Here is an 18,995-nt window from a genome sequence, read left to right as displayed (position 1 = left end):
GGAAATAGGTGAGTTAATTTCTCATTTTGGTTCTCTACATGTTTCAGGTGTGCAGTGAGGTTTCAGAATCAAAACTCTTTCAGTGACTTTGTTCAAAAAACAATATTTTTAAATGTTGGATCTTAGAAGTGTTTCAAAATTGGAAGCCTTAAGTGCATAGGTTTTCTACTTCATATGTTTCATACTTGGTCTTTTTGCCTGTTATCTCTTTAAAAACACATCTTTATTTTTTTCTCTTTCATAATTTTTTCTTCACAGATCTACACTGGCTGCTACGATGGCAGTGTCCAAGCTGTGCGGCTTAACCTGATGCAGAATTACCGTTGCTGGGTAAAGGACAAAGCATTTCTAGTGTTCAGTTCTTTATCCTTCTTTATTATAGTTTCTAGACCAATCTCCTGTGTCTGGACAGAAATCAAGGGATGGAACAGATTCATTTTCATTATTTTTTTTTTAGAGCATTCTTTTGGTTTTGCCAGTCACACATTATTTAAGCTCCACTGTGAAAATAGTTTAACCTCTCGGAGCAGTTGCCTTGCCAGGAACCCTATAGTAGATGGCAGATGCTATCGTTTGAGGTAGATAAGAGATCGTTTTTTAAAATCTTTCTCTTATATTGACCATTCCAAGCTGTGTGTGGGCCATGTGCCAACTTGTGAAACAGAAAGCTTTTACTGCACCCACTGTGCACAGAAATAGTTGCACTAATGTTAGCAACATTAGTCTTGCATTTAAATCTTGTTTTTTTTCTTTAGAAACAAAAACCTCTTACCTTCTGTTTTTCTGGACCACTAGATATTTTCAGTTGCACAATAACGTCGTAGTGCCAAAGAAGTGCACTTTTGTTTCTGGTTAATTTTCGTGTTGGCAAGTTTAATGTCTGTAAAGCTCCATTGAGAGCCCATTTGTTCTAGACTTAGCTTGACTAGAAAAGACAACACAGGGCCTTATGCTACTGTTGCACCAATTTTATTCCTCCCTAAAACTGGTGCTAATGGAATCATAGAATCATACCGTTCGAAGGGACAGCAAGAGTCATCTAGTCTAAACCCCTGTCAAGATGTCATTGTTGTGGCTAAACCATTCACCCTCCTTTTGAAAACCTCCAGTTAAGAAACTCCCACAACCTCCCAAACCAGTTTGGAGATGTGGACTCTAGTTTGATGTGAGGAAGGATGAAGTGTGGAGACAATATGTGAAAGAAACTCTCTTTGGTGGAATATTGTTGGGCAGCAGGAATGAAAGTATTATCTGACTTCTCTTTCTCTTCCCCTCCTCCCTCCCCTTCCCTTCCCTTCCCCTCCCCTCCCCCCCGGCTTATTACGATACACTCTCCCGCCAGTGGCATGGATGTTCACTGATATTTGGAGTTGTGGACCACCTGAAACAACACTTGCTAACAGATCACACCAACCCACATTTTCAGACCCTAAAATGTCGCTGGAAGAACTGTGATGCCTTTTTCACTTCCAGAAAAGGTTCCAAGCAGGTACGTGGTGAAGAAATTTGGATTTGCATGGTGATCTAGTGGAAAGCAGAGTAAGAAAGTATACAGGATGATAGAATCTTAGATATAAAGTACAGACTATGTTACCATAATTCGGACTTGCTTATTTTCCATGTAAGACCCTACTAATGGTCAAATCTTGATAGCCTCAGTCATGCAGATAGTTTAATTGAATTCAGTAAAAGTATTTATATAAGCAAGTTCAGCAGGACTTGACCCTCAATATACAATTCCCAGTGCACCCTTAGTCTATTCTGAGACACATGGTCATTTTAAAACCAGTATAAAATAAGACACACAGTTTGTTGCTGATAGTTCCCACAGTGTGGTTGGCATTTTCCAAACGTTAAAGAAACCACTGTGCTTGTGCTGAGGAATGTAAATTTGCCTTTTAAAGAAAAGCATAACTGTTGCCTTTTTAACTGGGTTTTTATTCCATGATTTGCTGTCTTTTAAGTGGAAAATAATAATTCTTTTTCTCCATTTTTGGGAAGCACTCCTTCTTGGAACAGACCTAAAATGGCTGGTTTTGTTTAACAAATTAAATACAGATGATGCAAAAAGATTTCTGAGTCAGTGTTAGCAAAGCTGGGAGAACTGTGGTTTTCATTGACGAGAACTAGAAAAAGGGAGTACGAGAGCCTGACGTTACCTGGATTGAAGTATAAAGGAAAATCTGCCATGCTTAGCAATTAAACCATTCTGATTCTAGGCCTTCTTTTTGTTGAATGCTATAGAAAGTACACAGTGAAGAGAGGTTTGTTTGAGGACTGAAAAGCAGAACTGAAGTCTTTCATCAATCTTCTAAAATCTATATACAGTGAAAACAGCCCACCAAGAGCAAATCTCAAAAATTCTAAATTAAACTGTAGTTTGGAGATGAGAAGGAATATATAATCATAGGGCCAGGCTTTGCTACCTTCTTTCCTTTTTTTTTTTTTGTTTTTTTGAAAGGATAGGATTATTCACTGAACTGCATACCATTCAACATGAGCAAGGTGGCAGAATGTAACCCAAATTAGTTTTATGAAAACTGATAATAGCTGGATCTCCATTGGGATTACTGATGTACTTTTTATATTTTATACTTCAGAAAAGGGAAGAGAATTGGCCTCTTAAAGTATTCATGAGTAAGGCTATGTTTTAGTCATTGGTATTTTTAGTAAAAGTCATGGACAGGTCATGGGCAGTAAACAAAAATTCACGGCCTGTGACCTGTCCATGACTTTTACTATATACCCCTGACTAAAATAGGTAGGTAGAGGGGGGTGTGTGTGTGTGTGTGTGTGTGTGTGTGTGTGTGTGTGTGTGTTAGGACTGAGGTGCAGATGCCAGGGGGAAGGGCTGGGTGGTGCTGCAGATGCTCGGGATGGGTGCTGCGGGTAGGGGGGGCGGGGGTTTGACAAGGCTGAGACAAGTTCCCTACCCAGCTCTTGGGAATCTGCAAGCTCCAGCTCCTAGCTCCATGTGCTGCCTCTGCTCTGCCCCAAACCCCAGTTCTGCATCTCCCATTAGCTGGGAACTGCGGCCAATGGGGGTGTGGGGGCAGTGCTGCAGGAAGGGGCAGCACATAGAGCTAAGAGCTGAGCAAGGGGAGTGCCTGTCCCCCTTCTGGGAAGCCCCCCCCCGATCAGCACCGCCCTGCACCCCGACCTCCCAGCCCTGAGCCCCCCCACCTAAACTCCTGCTGCTGGGGGGGAAGGAGGGGGTAAGAATGTCCTAGCAGTGGCTGGCACGACTGGCCCAGGGGCTGCCCGAGCTGCTCGGGCAGCTCCCACGCCAACAGCACAGGCCACTGCAGACGGAAAGTAACAAAATCCATGATCTCCGTGACAAACACTGAGCCTTATTCATAGCTATCAAATTGTGCATGTAGCTAGTATTTGTAATCATGTTATTTTACTTAATTACTCTCCTCCCTTCACTGTTTTCCCTCCCCCATTCCCATCTACTGTTTACATTTCCTTGTTGCATCTTTAATTCTACTATAAGTTCTTTGGGGCTGGAATCATGTCTCCTTCATATTTCACTTCTGGGGGGATTCTGCACCAAAAAATTAAAAATTCTGGGAAATTCTGCATGCTTTTTAAATTGCTCAGACTTCCACACGTGAGTCATACAGTTTTTCTAGTCATTGTCCTGGACCTGTCTGGGTACTTTGAGAAGTGCTTGGTTGTGATTGTCGTGACCTTTTATTGACTGTTAGGTACATGTTTAATTTGCCCTCAGTTCTGTTTTTGTTTTTTGTTGTTTTTTTTTTTTAATGGGTAAGTAAAATAAATCCTGAGCTGTAATCTAACCCCATTGTGTCACTTTGGCACAGGAAAAAAGTGAGAGAGCACATATATCTTCCCTAGCTGATTGGCTCCTTTACATCACGCTGGCAATGTAGGGAACTTAAAACTTTCACAGGTTTTATGCTCCTAGGGAAATTGACTGAGAATGGGAACAGTTAACTAACAATAGCAACATTAGCAACATATAACATTAAAGGTCAGGCTACTACATTTCTGTCTCAGAGAATGAGATCAATTAACCGTCAACAGCACCTTTAACAATAAGAACAGGAGTACTTGTGGCACCTTAGAGACTAACAAATTTAACAATGTTACTAACTACAGTCAGGCTGCTAGTGCATCAGAGAATGAATCAATTAACTCAGGCTCGGCTGCTACATTTTGTGCCTCTAGCCAGCCTTGTGCATAATAAAAAACCCTACCCTTCCACATCAGTGAGCTGCAGTAGCAAGGGAGAGGGACAGTGTGTGTCTCTCTCACTCTCTCTCAAGATATGTCTTCACTACGGGATTATTCTGATTTTACAGAAACCATTTTTTTAAAACAGATTGTATAAAGTCGAGTGCACGCGACCACACTAAGCACATTAATTTGGCGGTGTGCGTCCATGTACCCAGGCTAGTGTCGATTTCCTGAGCATTGCACTGTGGGTAGCTATCCCATAGTTCCCGCAGTCTCCCCTGCCCATTGGAATGCTGGGTTGAGATCCTAGTGCCTGATGGGGCAAAAAACATTGCCGCGGGTGCTTCTGGTACAGCCTCACCTCTCCCTCCATGAAAGCAGCAGCAGCCAACCGTTTCGTGCCTTTTTTCCTGGGTGAACTGTGCAGACGCCATTCCACGGCAAGCATTGACCCTGCTGAGCTCAAGACAGCAATCATGGACATTTTAAACACCTCGCGCATTCTCGTGCAGTCAGTGCTGAACCAGGACCTGCAAAGACAGGTGAGGAGGCAACGGCTACGGCAGAGCGGCGACAAGAGTGATGAGGACATGGACACAGAATTCTGTCAGACTGCAGGCCCCCTGCACTTTGGAGATCCTGCTGGTAATGGGGCAGGTTCTAGCCATTGAACGCCGATTTTGGGCCCGGGAAACAAGCACTGACTGGTGGGACCACATAGTGTTGCAGATGTGGGACGATTCCCAGTGGCTCGAAACTTTCGCATGCGTAAGGGCTCTTTCATGGAACTTTGTGACTTGCTTTCCCCTGCGCCAGAATACAAAGATGAGAGCAGCCCTCACAGTGGAGAAGCGAGTGGCAATAGCCCTCTGGAAGCTTGCAATGCCAGACAGCTACTGGTCAGTCAGGAATCAATTTGGAGTGGGCAAATCTACTGTGGGGGCTGCTGTGATGCAAGTAGCCAAAGCAATCACTAAGCTGCTGCTACGAAAGGTTGTGACTCTGGGAAGTGTGCAGGTCATAGTGAATGGCTTTGCTGCAATGGGATTCCCTAACTGTGGTGGGGAGATGGAACCCATATCCTTGTCCTGGCACCAGAGCACCAGGGCACCCACTACATAAACCGCAAGGGGTACTTTTCCTTAGTGCTGCAAGCACTGGTGGATCACAAGGGACGTTTCACCAACATCCATGTGGGATAGCCGGGAAGGGTTCATGATGCTCACATCTTTAGGAACGCTACTCTGTTTAAACAGCTGCAGCAAGGGAATTACTTCCCAGACCAGAAAATAACAGTTGGGTATGTTGAAATGCCTGTTGTTATCCTGGGGGACCCAGCCTACCTCTTGATGCCATGGATCATGAAGCCATACACAGGCAGCCTGGACAATAGTCAGGAGCTGTTCAGCAACAGGCTGAGCAAGTGCAGAATGGTGGTAGAATGTGCATCTGGCCATTTAAAGGTGTGCTGGCGCATATTACTGACTCGCTCAGACCTCAGCCAAACCAATGTCCCCATTGTTATTGCTGCTTGCTGTGTGCTCCACAATCTCTGTGAGAGTAAGGGGGAGACCTTTATGGCGGGGTGGGAGGCTGAGGCAAATCACCTGGCCGTTGATTACACACAGCCAGACACCAGGGCAATTAGAAGAGCACACCAGGAAGCAGTGCGCATTAGAGAAGCTTTGAAGACCAGTTTCATCACGGGCCAGGGTACAGTGTGACTGTTTGTTTCTCCTTGATGAAACCCACGCCCCCCTTGATTGACACTTTCCCTGTAAGCCACCCCCTCCACAGCCCCCTTCGATCACAGCTTGCTTTCTAAAGAAATAAAGTCACTCTCATTTAAAAATCATGTATTCTTTATTACTTAATTATAAAAAGAGGGAGAGAACTGACAAGGTAGCCCAGGTGGGGTTTGGGAGGAGAATAGTAGGGAAGGAAAAGGCCACTAAAAAAATTTCATAATAATGAGAGCCTTTTGGTTGGGCTGCCTACTGGGGTGGAGTGGGCGGGTGCACAAAGCCTACCCCCACGAGTTCTCACTCGTCTGGCCAGTGAGGAGGCTAAGGAACATGGTGAGGGGGGAGGGTGGTTATACAGGGGCTGCAGCGGCACTCTGTGATCCTGCTGCCATTCCTGAAGCTCCACCATACGCCAGAGCATGTCAGTTTGATCACACAGCAGCCCCAGAGTTGCATCCCGCCACCACTGATCTTCCCGCCTCCACCTCTCATCTTGAGCATCTCTCATCTCGAGTGTCCCTCCTGTCCTCACGTTCGTCCCTCCTGTCCTCATGGTCACTGGCATCTTTCCTGTACTTTGTACCACGTCCTACCACTCATTCAGATGAGCTCTTTCATTGCGGGTCACTTCCATGATTTCCGAAAACATTTCTTCTCGCGTCTTTTTTTTCTGCTGCCTTATCTGAGATAGCCTTTGGGACGGAGGAGGGAGGCTTGAAAAATTTGCAGCTGCATGAGGAGGGTAAAAAAGAGAGAAGTATTTAAAAAGATACATTTTAGAGAACAATGGTCATACTCTTTCACGGTGAAAAACACTGTTCACGTTACATAGCACATGTGTTTTCACTACAAGGTCGCATTTTGCATCTTAATATTGAGTGCCTGCAGCTTGGTGTTACAGATCACAAACACAGGTCCAGGCAGCAGATTTCGGCTTGCATGTGGCCATGGTAAGCCATTGTCTCTATCCAGCACCCTCCTTTCCCAAATAGCAAGCAAAGCCCGTTGAGTGCTGCTTCTTTCCTGTTAATGTGCAGTAGCAGAAACCACCCCGTGGCTGGTATCATGGAAGATCACTGCTAAACACCCCTTTACCCCCCCACCACCATGTGGCTGGTAGCAGGAAAGATCCCTGCTAGCCAAATGCGGAAAAGCTCAGCGCCAGTTGCGCCCCCCCGCTTGGCTACCTGCAGGGAAGGATTTCTTTTAAGCCACAGGCAAACAACCCAGTAGGAATAGCCATCTCTGTCCCTTTACTTAAATTCCTGAATTTCAACCAGGTTACCATGAACGATATCACTCTCCTGAGAATAACACAGCGAGATAAAGAACGGATGTTGCTTGAATGGCAGCAATCACCGGGACCATACGCAGCTAGACTTTGTCATGCAATGATACCAGATTACTTGCTACATGCATGGCGTAGTCAAGTGTCCTACCATGGAGGACGGAATAAAGCAGCACTGCCCAGAAACCTTCTGCAAAGGCTTTTGGAGTACCTCCAGGAGAGCTTCATGGAGATGTCCCTGGAGGATTTCCGCTCCATCCCCAGACATGTTAACAGACTTTTCCAATAACTGTACTGGCCGCGAATGCATCCCAAGTCCTCAGGGCAAATCAATCATTAAAAAACACTTGCTTTTAAACCATGTCTTATATTTACAAGGTACACTCACCCGAGGTCCCTTCCATGGCTTCATTATCTGGGATAGTTGCTTAGGAGGGCTGGGAAAGTAATTCCGTCAGGGTGAGAAAAAGCTCCTGGCTGTTGGGGAGAATGGAGTGCTGTGTGCTCTCTGCAAGCTCGTCCTCCTCTTCCTCCTCATCTTCCCTGTCCGCAGAATCCTCAGCCATGGCTGAGATTACCACCCCCACCTCGGAATCCAGGGACAGGGGTGGGGTAGTGGTGGCGGACCCCCCTAGAATTGCATGCAGCTCAGCGTAGAAGTGGCATGTTTTCGGCCCTGCCCCAGACCTTCCGTTTGCTTCTTTGGTTTTCTGGTAGGCTTGTCTGAGCTCCTTAACTTTCACTCTGCACTGCACTGAGTCCCTGGTGTGGCCACTCTCCATCATAGCCTTGGAAATTTTTTCAAATGTTTTTTCATTTCGTCTTTTGGAACGGAGTTCTGTTAGCACAGAATCCTCTCCCCATATAGCGATCAGATCCAGTACCTCCCATGCAGTCCATGCTGGAGCTCTTTTTCGATTCTCAGGAGACTGCATTGTTACCTGTGCTGGTGAGCTCTCCACACTGGCCAAACAGGAAATGAAATTCAAAAGTTCGCAGGGCTTTTCCTGTCTATCTGGCCAGTGCATCCGAGTTCAGATGGCTTTCCAGAGCAATCACAATGGTGCACTGTGGGATAGCTCCCGGAGGCCAATACCGTCGAATTGCGGCCACGCTAACCCTAATCCGACATGGCAATACCGATTTCAGCACTACTCTCCTCGTTGGGGAGGAGTACAGAAATTGGTTTTAAGAGCCCTTTATATCGATACAAAGGGCCTCGTTGTGTGGACGGGTGCAGTGTAAAATCAGTCGAACGCTGCTAAATTCGGTATAAACGCATAGTGTAGACCAGGCCTCACTTGTTGGCATGCATGTGTGCCCAGCCCCACACGCCGATGGTGATCACGCAGGCATGCACACTCAGCCCCCAGCTCCTGTCTCTGAGGCTGCTCCAGGTATGTTGGAACAGACGTGCTGCCGGGGAAGAGGTGCATGTCCCCTGGCAAATTTGTTTTTGCATTTTTGCACAGAATCCCCCCCTGAGTTATATTTATACAGTGCCTAGCAAGTGACCACCTCTCTCAATATAGCATCCCAGGGAAGATGATAAATAAGACAAAGCCGATCCCTACAGTATATCAGTAGACCAGGGGTGGGCAAACTACGGCCCATGGGCCTGATGCTGGCCCTCAGGGCTTTGGATCTGGCCCATGGGCTACGCACTGCAGTCAGAAGTGGCCAGCACTACTCCCCTGTGGCCGCTGGGTGTGGGGGGGGGGAGCAGAGGGCTCCATGTGTTGCCCTTGCCTCCAGGCACCGCCCCAATGGAAGCTTCAGGTGAGGTATCTGGAGGCACGGCAAGGGCAGCACATGCGGAGCCTTCCCCCTCTCTCCCCCTCCCCCCTGGGGCCACAGCGCTTCCTGGCGCAGCATGGGGCCAGGATTGGCATGCAGGGAGCCTGCCCTGGCCCTGGTGCATGCTGCTGCCAACCTGGAGCTGCTTTAGGTAAGTGGCACCGGGCCAGAGCCCAAACCCTGCCTGCACCTCGCCCCCCAACTCCCTGCTGTAAGCCCCCTGCCTGCACCTCGCATCCCTCCTGCACCCCAATCCCCTTCCCTGAGCCCCCTTATACACCCCACACTCCTCTTCTGCCCCAATCCCTTGCCTTGAGCCTATTCCTGCACACCACATCCCCTCCCACACCCCGCACTCCCTCCTGCACCCCAACCCCCTGCTCCGGCCCTGCATATAATTTCCCCACCCAGATGTGGCCTCAGCCCAAAAAATTTGCCCACCCCTGCACTAGACACTTCCATTCCCCTTGGCAACTATCATCAGAATTGGGATGATTACAATTATGTTTAAATTAGCAGTTGCTAGCAGCATTCTATTAATTTCCCCCGAAATAGTATGAACAAGGATTATCTGAGAACCATGCTAGTTTAATTTTCTATAAACACCCCCCCTCAGAAGCTTTTAGCATAGGTTTTATAATGCTGTTCTACCATAGTTCATGTCTTGCTTGTTAGGCACCTTGATATAGATTGCCGGGTGTTAATATCTTCTGCAAGCCACTGATTTCTTAATGTGTTCAGATTGCTGTGCACTGTGGCTTCTAGAACCCTTTGCACTCATTCTTTAATGACTTGTTCTCTGTTCCTCTCCCTCCAGGATGCTGCAGGACACATTGAAAGACATGCCACAGATGACAGCAGAATCGACTCATGAAGCTTTTCACCTCCCATATTGGGAAGTAATTTTATACATCAGAACGATTCCATACATCATTCACCTCTTGTCCCGTCCTCTTTCCTCCTCCTTTTCCTCCTTGGAGTGGAAAAAGGGAGTGGGGCCTAACTGCCGTGCTACAGAGACTGCATGTCACATGCAACTCTGTAGAAATGGGAGCGGCCATTAACTTTCAGACCAAACTGTGTTCAGTTTTTTGTCCAGTTTTTATTCATCAGAAGACACTATGAGCATCTGCTCTTGTCTGCCCATTTGAAGAAGTGCATTTTGTGCATCTAAGATCAGGCATTCAGAGGGGTATTCTGACTGAGATAAAACTAGGTGCCAGGATTCAATGACTCACCTTCAAATGTGCAAGGATCTAACCAAGGCGAGTAGTGTTCAGCTGTTTCATGTTGTATGCAAATCCCACACAAACTTTCATTTTTTAGCCAATTTTAATAAAATATTTCTAACTAGAAAGACACAAATTCCACGGAGAGTTAGCTCTGAACTTCCATTACAAATGTTGGCTGTCCTCATAAAACTACATAGTATTTTAATGGGAAACTGGAATGAGGTGATTCCTTTTTTTAATGTTAACTGCAATTTATGCTTTGACCTTTTGATTATTCTTTGTTTAAAGGTTGCTCTGATTGGTAAAATGCGCAGTGACCTGACTGGATTTCATTGTCCTGCACATTACATTCTCTAAGGAGATTTTGTGATGAGGGCAGACACTTTTTTGAGAGGTGTTGCAGCCGCAAAGCAGCCTGACTTCTTCCTTCAAACCCACTCAGTGATCTCTAACAAATTAAAAGACTAGGGACCTTAGTGGCAGACAGTACAGAGAGTAATGCCAGCTTTGTATTTTGCATTTTGACAACCACTGCTGTCTTGATACAACACCAGAGCTGGATTCCGGATTTCTGGTAGTTTATTTTGGCAGATTTCATAACTTATTTTAGTTGAGATCGCATACAATTTTGTTGACTGGCAATGCAATCCTATCCCTTTATGGAAGGTCAGTTTACTGAGCAGATGCACAAGCACCACATGTCTGAACACAGCCATTTTGGTGTTGCTCAGTTTCCAGTATAAACTGACGTTATTTGTATCAGCTTTGTAATCACTCGAGTTTATCATGGAAGTGTGCAACAGAGAGCTGCTGGATGTGGAGCAGGATTTTAGAGTCCAGGGATCTCAAGCAGAAGCTGAGGGTACAAATTGCATATCATCTGTAGAGGACTTCATTCTAGGAATGCTTTTAAGATACCGCAAACTGCCATAAAAGGAAGGCCATGCTTGTTTGTAGTGGTCTGATTTGCTCCTTATCCTGAGGGGGACTGAAATCTCATTTGTTCAGCAGGAACTGCAAAATAGAAAAGGCTGTTTGTGGGATTGGTCCCTCCCCACCTCCATCCTTTCCCCCTTCCCCACACACCTTCTAGGTCATGAGACTAAGTGAAGGTAGCAAAGGGTGATCTTCCCTCCCTTTTAATAATATCAGCTCAGTACAGGAAAGTAAGAGTTCTCACTAGATGTGCAAAGAAGGCAAAAAGAAACCTAGTGGTAGAAACTGCTTTTTTCATAGGCAAGTCCAGAAGCTGCTGAAGAGGTTGAATATGCTGTGAGTTTCATCTGGTGTCTCTTCAGTTACCGAGGTCAAGGCTTAAATATTCCTAATGCAGATTAATGTAATGTTATAGTCTTGCTTTTTGGTAATGGAGAAACCTTTTTGTTCACCGAAGTGATTGAGGAAAGCTCGCCACATACTCTGCCCTGCTACTAAATCAAAGAGTCTCTGAAGGTCATCCTTTTATGTTGGCTGAAAGAGGGATGAAAAATCTCTGTAGTTACACAAAATCAGTATTTTTCTTGTATCTCTTTAACTTTAGCAATGGAATAAAGTGCCCACCTTATTTCCTGAGCTGTAGGAGTCCTTGTGGTTGAAAGACTTTTAAAGAAATAGGTTCCTAATATATTGATAAGTTTTTCTTTTGTGAAGACTTCTCCAAAGAAAAGCAGAGAATTGCACGGGGAGCCTTGATGTTTTTGCTGTGGCCTAAGGGTGGAGTACTTTAAGTGCCAGTCTAATTCAAGGAGCTCGCTAAGCAGTGTAATTTTTGTGTGTGCATGGTGGATTTTTTGGCAACTCAGTCTTAAAACAGAAGGCTGTGGAAGGCTTACAAAACACCACCTAAACCGCTGACATTCAGGAGCTTTCCCACAATAGCAAAGTGGCATGCAAAGGTGTGGAAGAAACTGTGAATTTTTTAGGATATTCTTAGCAGAATGTGATTTGAAGTGAAGGTACAGAGTCACGTGTATTAAGGACAAGCTTGTGGAGTGCATTCTGAGGACTGGTGTGCGTGTGCATTTTGTTACTTTTTCCTTGTGGTACTTTGCACTGTTTCCCCATTTCTTTAATATGTTGGGAGACTGTCCATGACTGTTTGCAAGAATGTGTGAATGTTCTTTTCACTATATTAAGTATTGCAAGGTATGCCGTTCTCACACTTTTCATTTGTGTTCCTGACTATAATGGTGTGTTGGGGTGGGGATTGTGGAGATTTTTTGTTCTTGTTTTTATTTAGTTAGATGAGAGCAAACAAAGATTTCCAACTCTTTTTAGTTCATTTCAAGACATCTGAAATCTTTTCTTTGGTTAACTTTTAAACTATCCTCCCAGTGTAGTTGGAATTGATGAAATGTAGCCTTCTGTTATGCCAGAAGGAGAGAACTAACTGTGATTCCCACCTGGGTACCTGTGTTTGGTAGCTTACAAAGAAACAGATGTTGATTAAATATAAGAATTAGTGGTGGTCAGGGAAAATTATGTAGGTGGATGAGTTTTAAAAAAGTTTTAGCAGCATATTCATAAATTGTCTGTAGTTACTGTTGGGGTTCAGAGAAAAAGGTTACACCATTTTGCTGCATCGCAGCAAATTTCCATGAGAGAGTCCTAAGCCACAAAGCTGTCATGAAGATCTGAACTTCCCCAAAGTTGAGGGGCATTTGGATATGGGGTTCAGTTTTTGGCCCATCTGTATTATCCACTTTCTTACCTGTTCAACTGGAAATCTGGGTGGATTTAATTAATGACCACTTAGTTTTTCCAGGCACTAAGAAAATTGTAGGGACAGTGGTTGATAAATTAATTTTTCATTAGGTCTTTAAATTTAAAATCTGGGTTTATTAGGCAAATTTGGTCCCCCATCCCTGAACCCACACAGGAGTCTGACATCTGGCATCCCTCCACTTGAAGAAGAACTAGAAATTGTCTTGGGAAAGGGGAATATTTGTTGAAAGAATAGATGTCTCTAGGAAAGCAATACTACACTTCGGAAGCAGTGTTCAAGACTATTTATTTGGCTTTTCTTGAAATGAAAGAGTTAAAAATAAAGTAAATAGAGGAAAGTGGGGCTTTTATTTTTATTTTTTTTCTTACATATTGTCTAAGGATGGTGTATAGCTAAAATATAAAGGTCTTGTTGGAGTGCATGGCACCACTCCCCCCTGCTGCTGCCACCCCCCCCCCCAAAACAATACTGATATTTCGCTTATGCCATGACCATGTTTAGTGGGTGTAAGTGATGAGAACATGATCGTGTTGTGGTATCATAGGAAATACGTTATGTATCACAGAAGATAATCTTCAGGAAACCTTTCCACTGTAAATTTTTTTTTAAGAAGAATCTGGGAATTCCACATGATGTTCGCCTACTCCACCTCCAATCACAAGGAGGAAGGAATAAATGGAGTAGCTCTAAAAAGTTTTGTGTCATCTTCTAGCTATATCCCAAATTACAACTTATTTGTTCTCAGAAAACAGCAATCCAATTAGTAGATACATTATCAATGTTATTGCTTTTCAGTCATCTTTTTCCCTCCCAATTGCAGGGCTTTAATGGAAGAAATGGTAGCTAGTTGATGATGGTTTAGTGTTTCTCACTCCCCCCCCCCCCCCAAGACTCCTTAATTACTGAGCTGTGGTCAGTAAGGGCCATTTTTTAGGTAGATGGGGGATTTTTCCACCCATGGCAAAAGAAAACCTTTTCAATTCATTGATACAAAAATGCATTAAATACCCCAGCTTCTGTTTGCCTTCTTGTGGCAAGTGTTTAGAATGCAGACTTCAAAAATGCGTGGTCAAAATATAAGATGATAAATGGAATTTGTTGTCAAAGCCTGTTGCTAAACAGCACACGTGTAAGATTTTCTGTGCATATTTGCAGACCTTCACACTGCAACACTGCTGGATCAAAATAAACAAAGAAAAACAACAAAACATATAAATGCAAATCAAGTTCTAGCAAACATTGGATTCTTGTGGATAAATCTGTGATCATGACAGGATGACTTCCCTTTTGTGACTAAACACAAATACAAGATGAAATTTAAGATGTTTTCAGGTATGTATGGTACTACTGCCTGGACATAGTCTAAGTAGTCCCAAATTGTAGAATATGCAAGCAAGATTATTGAAATGGTTTCAATTATTGTTTGTAAACTATTTATTAGTAAAAATAAAGAGCAAACTGTGTAGGTAACATGTTTTTTTTGTTTTTTTTAATATGTACCTGCCAGCTTCTCCAACTTCATTTTGTTACAAATGTTAAACCTAGTCTTTGGAGGAATGAAAGTGGGATAAAACAATGTGGCTTTTTAGTATTTCCTAAGTAAAGCTGTGTGAATCGTGCACAGAATGACTTGGCCTTTCCTCTTTAATTTTGGTGCAAAGCTGTGAACATATTAATGGAACTTTATAAAGCAAAACAAAAAAAAAGGAAAAAATAAAAGTTCTTTATACTAAGATGTTCTGTCTGTCAGCTTAATTCATTCTGAATGGAATTAATTCCTTCACTTAATAATTTAGAATGATTTAATCTATCAGCTGTGATAGCTTTTATATGGAATGACCAGAACGTGTAACATTCATGTGTGCTTCCAATTGGGAAGTAAAGACTGTGGATTTACCACTGGACTGGAATAGAGAGACCCTTGTGTTCTGGCCTGCCTTGCTAGAGTTGCCATGTCACCTTAGGCAAGTTACTTAACCTCTCTCTAATATTTAAGTACCTCGTGGATGGTGAGGATTAGTAAACATTCTTACAGCATTTTGAACATAAAGACCAACAAACTTTTTTTTTTTTTTAATTTCTTCCCTCAGAACCTCTGCTATGGGTGAATGCACACCAAATTTTTGGGCTAATTGTATTAAAATGTTCTGGTGGCTCTGTTCTGCTGTATCCAAGAGAGCATGATTTGTCCATGAATACTGATACCACACCACATAAACAAAGAGACTGTAGTCATGACAAAGCCTAATGTCTTTAGAATTTGTTTTTCTCTGTATTTGCTCCATCTGTATGTTCTGGAGACTATATGTTGATTTTAAAGGGTTAATTTACAGATGCCTTTAAGTTAGAGGGAAATCAATATAAAAACCCAACACCTTTGCCATATAAGTAGCCTCAAAGCATCCCATGTACAGCATAATTAAGCACTTTCCAGTCTTTCATTTTGCCTCTTCATTCCTGCACAAATGACAACGAATCAAACCACAAGCACAAATATTTATTAGATTGCATAAGTAGAACTATTATATCTGAATTGCACTAAATTCTTTTTTCCCAAAATAGTCACATTCAGTGAAGGTGCCTAGGAACCTCTTAATTTACAAATGGCCTTGGAGTCACCTTCCAAGATATCCCAGAACAAACGGTAAAAGTGGGTTTTGCAAAGTAGTAGTTTCTCTTTTTAAATCTCCATCTTGGGCATGCTGTCAATCACAGAAGCTTCCCACTTCGTTGATTCCAGTAGTAGCTTGGCACATAGATAATCCTAATGTTTTGGCCTCTTTGGAGAAAGGAGTTTGAGGTTTCTGATAAGCTTGCTTTTCTCTCTGCTTAACTTAAACCCACAAGCCAATGCAAGTGTGGGGGAGAGGGGACAGCTCAAGACAACAGGGTAAGTTGATGCTCAGTAATTGACAAATTGCCCTTTTAAAAAGAGCTTCAAATCATGGAAGCTCCTTTCCACCTAACAAATCAGTGCTGAAACTAAGGCTGGTTTATAAACTGTAGTACAGATCCAAAGCTAACAATCTAGGCTGGTATGAGGAGCAAACAGTTGATACAGTAGAGTTGTTCTAGATTAATACTAGTATGTCAGATAAAACTTACATTCATAGAGTGACGTTTGTAAAAACGAAGTTGAGACTAAAAGACCAGAAGTTGCTTGTATTAAAGTGCAGTTTTGTAAGCTTAAAAGCTGAAGGATGCAGTTTTCATGTGAGACGGGAGCTAGGCAAACTTGCAATTAGTTATTGGATTCAGTTCCACTGATAGTCTGTTGAAGGGTTTAAAATAATACAATGGTACACAATGGGGCAATGTATAATATAACAGGAAGTGATCACTTGTTTGTTTAGTATAGAAGGGTGTCTCTCTTCTAGATAGTCATAAGGCAGCTTAGTATCCAAATATCAAGGTATTTACAGGTCAGATTTTCCAAAGCGACTAAGGGAGTTAGTCTCACAGTTCCCATTTAAAATGGAGGGGAGTTTAACTCCATATTTTGTTGGTGCCTCATTTGTCTTGTTTTCAACAGGCAGCAAGCCCTTGTCAGTACACAAAGTACATCTAAATTTAAAAAAAAATAAAGGGAGTGGGGGGAAATGTGTTCTTAACCTGGATTATCTACAGGGGTTAAAATAGCAATGAAGACACAGCAATGCACCTTTTAACTCAGGTTAGCAGCTGGAGGTCAGACCCAGGCTGCCCCTACTGGCTTGAACTGGAGCTGCTAACTCCAGTTAAAAGCCACACTGCAGTGTCTTCACTGCCATTTTAACCCATGTAGATAATCCGGGTTAAGAACACATTTATTTATTCACCTTCTGTTGCAGTGTAGACATATCCATAATGTCTTAATCACTTATGTTCTTGTACAAAATCAACACTGCCCCACTGAGCCATTATAGGAAAAATACTAGATGGTTCATCACATGAAGACACACAGGATCAGTGTGATTTATGGTTGAGTACACTGTTGTGAAGAAGCAGTACTAGCAATACTGAAACCAGAATTAGAATAGAGGAACTGAAGAGTGAGAAGATGGCAGTGGTACCTATCAGTCACAGTTCAGATACAGACCTAGTCCTGCATAAGGACTAACAGTTGACTTGGAATTACTAGCCATGGAGAGGTAGGGAAAATATTTTCCATATGCCAGCATTGTACTGGAAAGGCATGTGCGTTGTGTAGGGAGTGACTAATGCTAACCTTAACATGTCAAAAATGCTTACGTTTTGTCATCAGTAAGTTAAACATTTGTTGCAAAAGTAAAATGCCAGCGAGGCATTAATAGACTAGTTTTTAGGTAGTGAGCTCTAGTCACTTTCCTAAAGGGTATTGCCATCTATTTTTATATTGTGCCTTCCTCGAGTTCAGCATTGGAACGTGCAAGTTGTCTTGGGTAACAATCGTTCTTTGCTCAGTGGCTCCTGGCAGGGGAAGCAGCTGTGTTGGGAAGTCCTTCATATTCTGAGGCTGGTTGCTTCCAACAGAAATCCTGAGCATTGTGAGCAATGTTCATGCACAAGGGGAGGGAGGCCAGGTCGATTTAAGCATACATGGTGAGCTGCAGCCACTGAAAGAAGAGTGAAAGTTATGTAGCAATAGAAGTGATTTTAACATGACTGGAGAACAATAGACCATTGCCATTCGCATCATTCACACAACAAAACTCAGAACTGATGATCCTTCTAATACTGGCAGTTCTTGTTTCTATGAACTGTAACATGAAACTGCTTAGAGAGACCCCACATTTTAAAATAAAGAATTTTGATGATTATGGATTTTGGCATGGTCTCTAGAATCCCTCTTGTGGTTGGTGGTGATTCACAGCCACACAAGACTTATAGCCTAGTTCCTCGCACACCAAGATTCACTCTCAGCAATTGTCCTTTCATGGGTATGGCCCTCTCCTGACTCTGCCCCCAGAGCCAGCCATGTAATAATGTTCAGATAGTTCCTCATTACACATAGCTGAAGTGGCCCCTGTCCTTTCACTTTTCATCCATGTCTGCTGTTCCTTTGGGACTGGCTGCTTTTCCCCCATATGTTGTTCCCAGGGCCAGCTGCTTATACAGAACTGCACCAAGAATTGTGTGATGTAAATGCACAGATGGGAAGGCAACGGAGTTAACTAGTTTTCTTGATTCCTGATAACAGCTGAACTTCTACCAGTGAGGACAGGGATTTGGTAACTCCCCAGCTGTTCTTCTCTTCACACACACCCACACACCCCTCCCAGAAATGCCAATCTGAGGTGAGGAAAACATTCTTTGGAGCCTGACTCCTTTCCCCAAACATGCCCTTTGATAGCAACCACTTCTAAAAGGCTCATAAACACGTTAATTCCAAATAATAGTGGGACTAGATTTAGGCCCATGCCATAGAGAATCGTGCTTATATCTGGCCCATTTGGCTAGGCCCTCATTACATAGCAGTTTCTGATGCCCCCCTAGGCCCATCTGTCTCCCCAGGAACCCAAAAGGGATGAAAACAAATGCATTTTAGGTGGTTCTATGGTGATATCAAGGCTGGGAATGAGAGGTTACAGTTGCACTTGGTATAATAGTGACTTCCAAAACCAAAGAGTAGAGTGCATCCCCCACCTCCTTCCCCTCACAATTTAAATCAAAAACAGGGTTATAAAATGAAGTAATGTAAATGGGATATATTTATAGGTAGCTAGCAGCTTTCACCCCAGAATACTTCATAAACAGTATAGAGGACAGCTGGAGCCACTGAAATGCAGCCATTCCTAGAGCTGGAGGATAGCCGCCTGCTACCATGCACTGCGTCACCAGGGAGAGGATGTTGGCTGAGGAGGTTCTTTGCTACTGTGGAGCCTATTTCCGGTCCTCCCTCTGTTCACGCATCTGGGCAGAATTCCTCTGGGCAGCATCTGCTGGCTCCCTTGACGCCTTCAAGGAGCACTGGGCGCTGTCTGGGATTCTCTGCTCAGTGTCCCCTCAGGTTCCCTTTGTTTGATCCTTTGACCTTCACCCTG

General features: G+C 43.6%; 2 protein-coding genes across 7 annotated transcripts in view; one reads left to right on the top strand and one right to left on the bottom strand.

Annotated features, from left to right (window-relative positions):
- The window catches only part of ZNF106 (zinc finger protein 106), an 83,681-nt gene extending 68,955 nt beyond the window's left edge, over positions 1-14,726 (top strand). For all 6 annotated transcript variants that reach the window (XM_030559580.1, XM_030559577.1, XM_030559578.1 and 3 more), the window contains 3 exons: positions 259-330; positions 1,343-1,489; positions 9,854-14,726. In XM_030559580.1, coding sequence (XP_030415440.1) covers positions 259-330; positions 1,343-1,489; positions 9,854-9,910 — 276 coding nt within the window. In that variant the 3' untranslated portion in view covers positions 9,911-14,726. The remainder of the gene's footprint in view (positions 1-258; positions 331-1,342; positions 1,490-9,853) is intronic.
- A 743-nt stretch (positions 14,727-15,469) lies between these two features.
- CAPN3 (calpain 3) overlaps positions 15,470-18,995 on the bottom strand; it is a 66,615-nt gene continuing 63,089 nt past the window's right edge. Inside the window, exon 24 of the mRNA XM_030559584.1 lies at positions 15,470-17,567. Coding sequence (XP_030415444.1) covers positions 17,541-17,567 — 27 coding nt within the window. The 3' untranslated portion in view covers positions 15,470-17,540. The remainder of the gene's footprint in view (positions 17,568-18,995) is intronic.

This window comes from Gopherus evgoodei, chromosome 4, assembly GCF_007399415.2.
Source record: "Gopherus evgoodei ecotype Sinaloan lineage chromosome 4, rGopEvg1_v1.p, whole genome shotgun sequence".
NCBI lineage: Eukaryota > Metazoa > Chordata > Testudines > Testudinidae > Gopherus > Gopherus evgoodei.
This window is presented reverse-complemented; position numbering and strand designations above follow the sequence as displayed.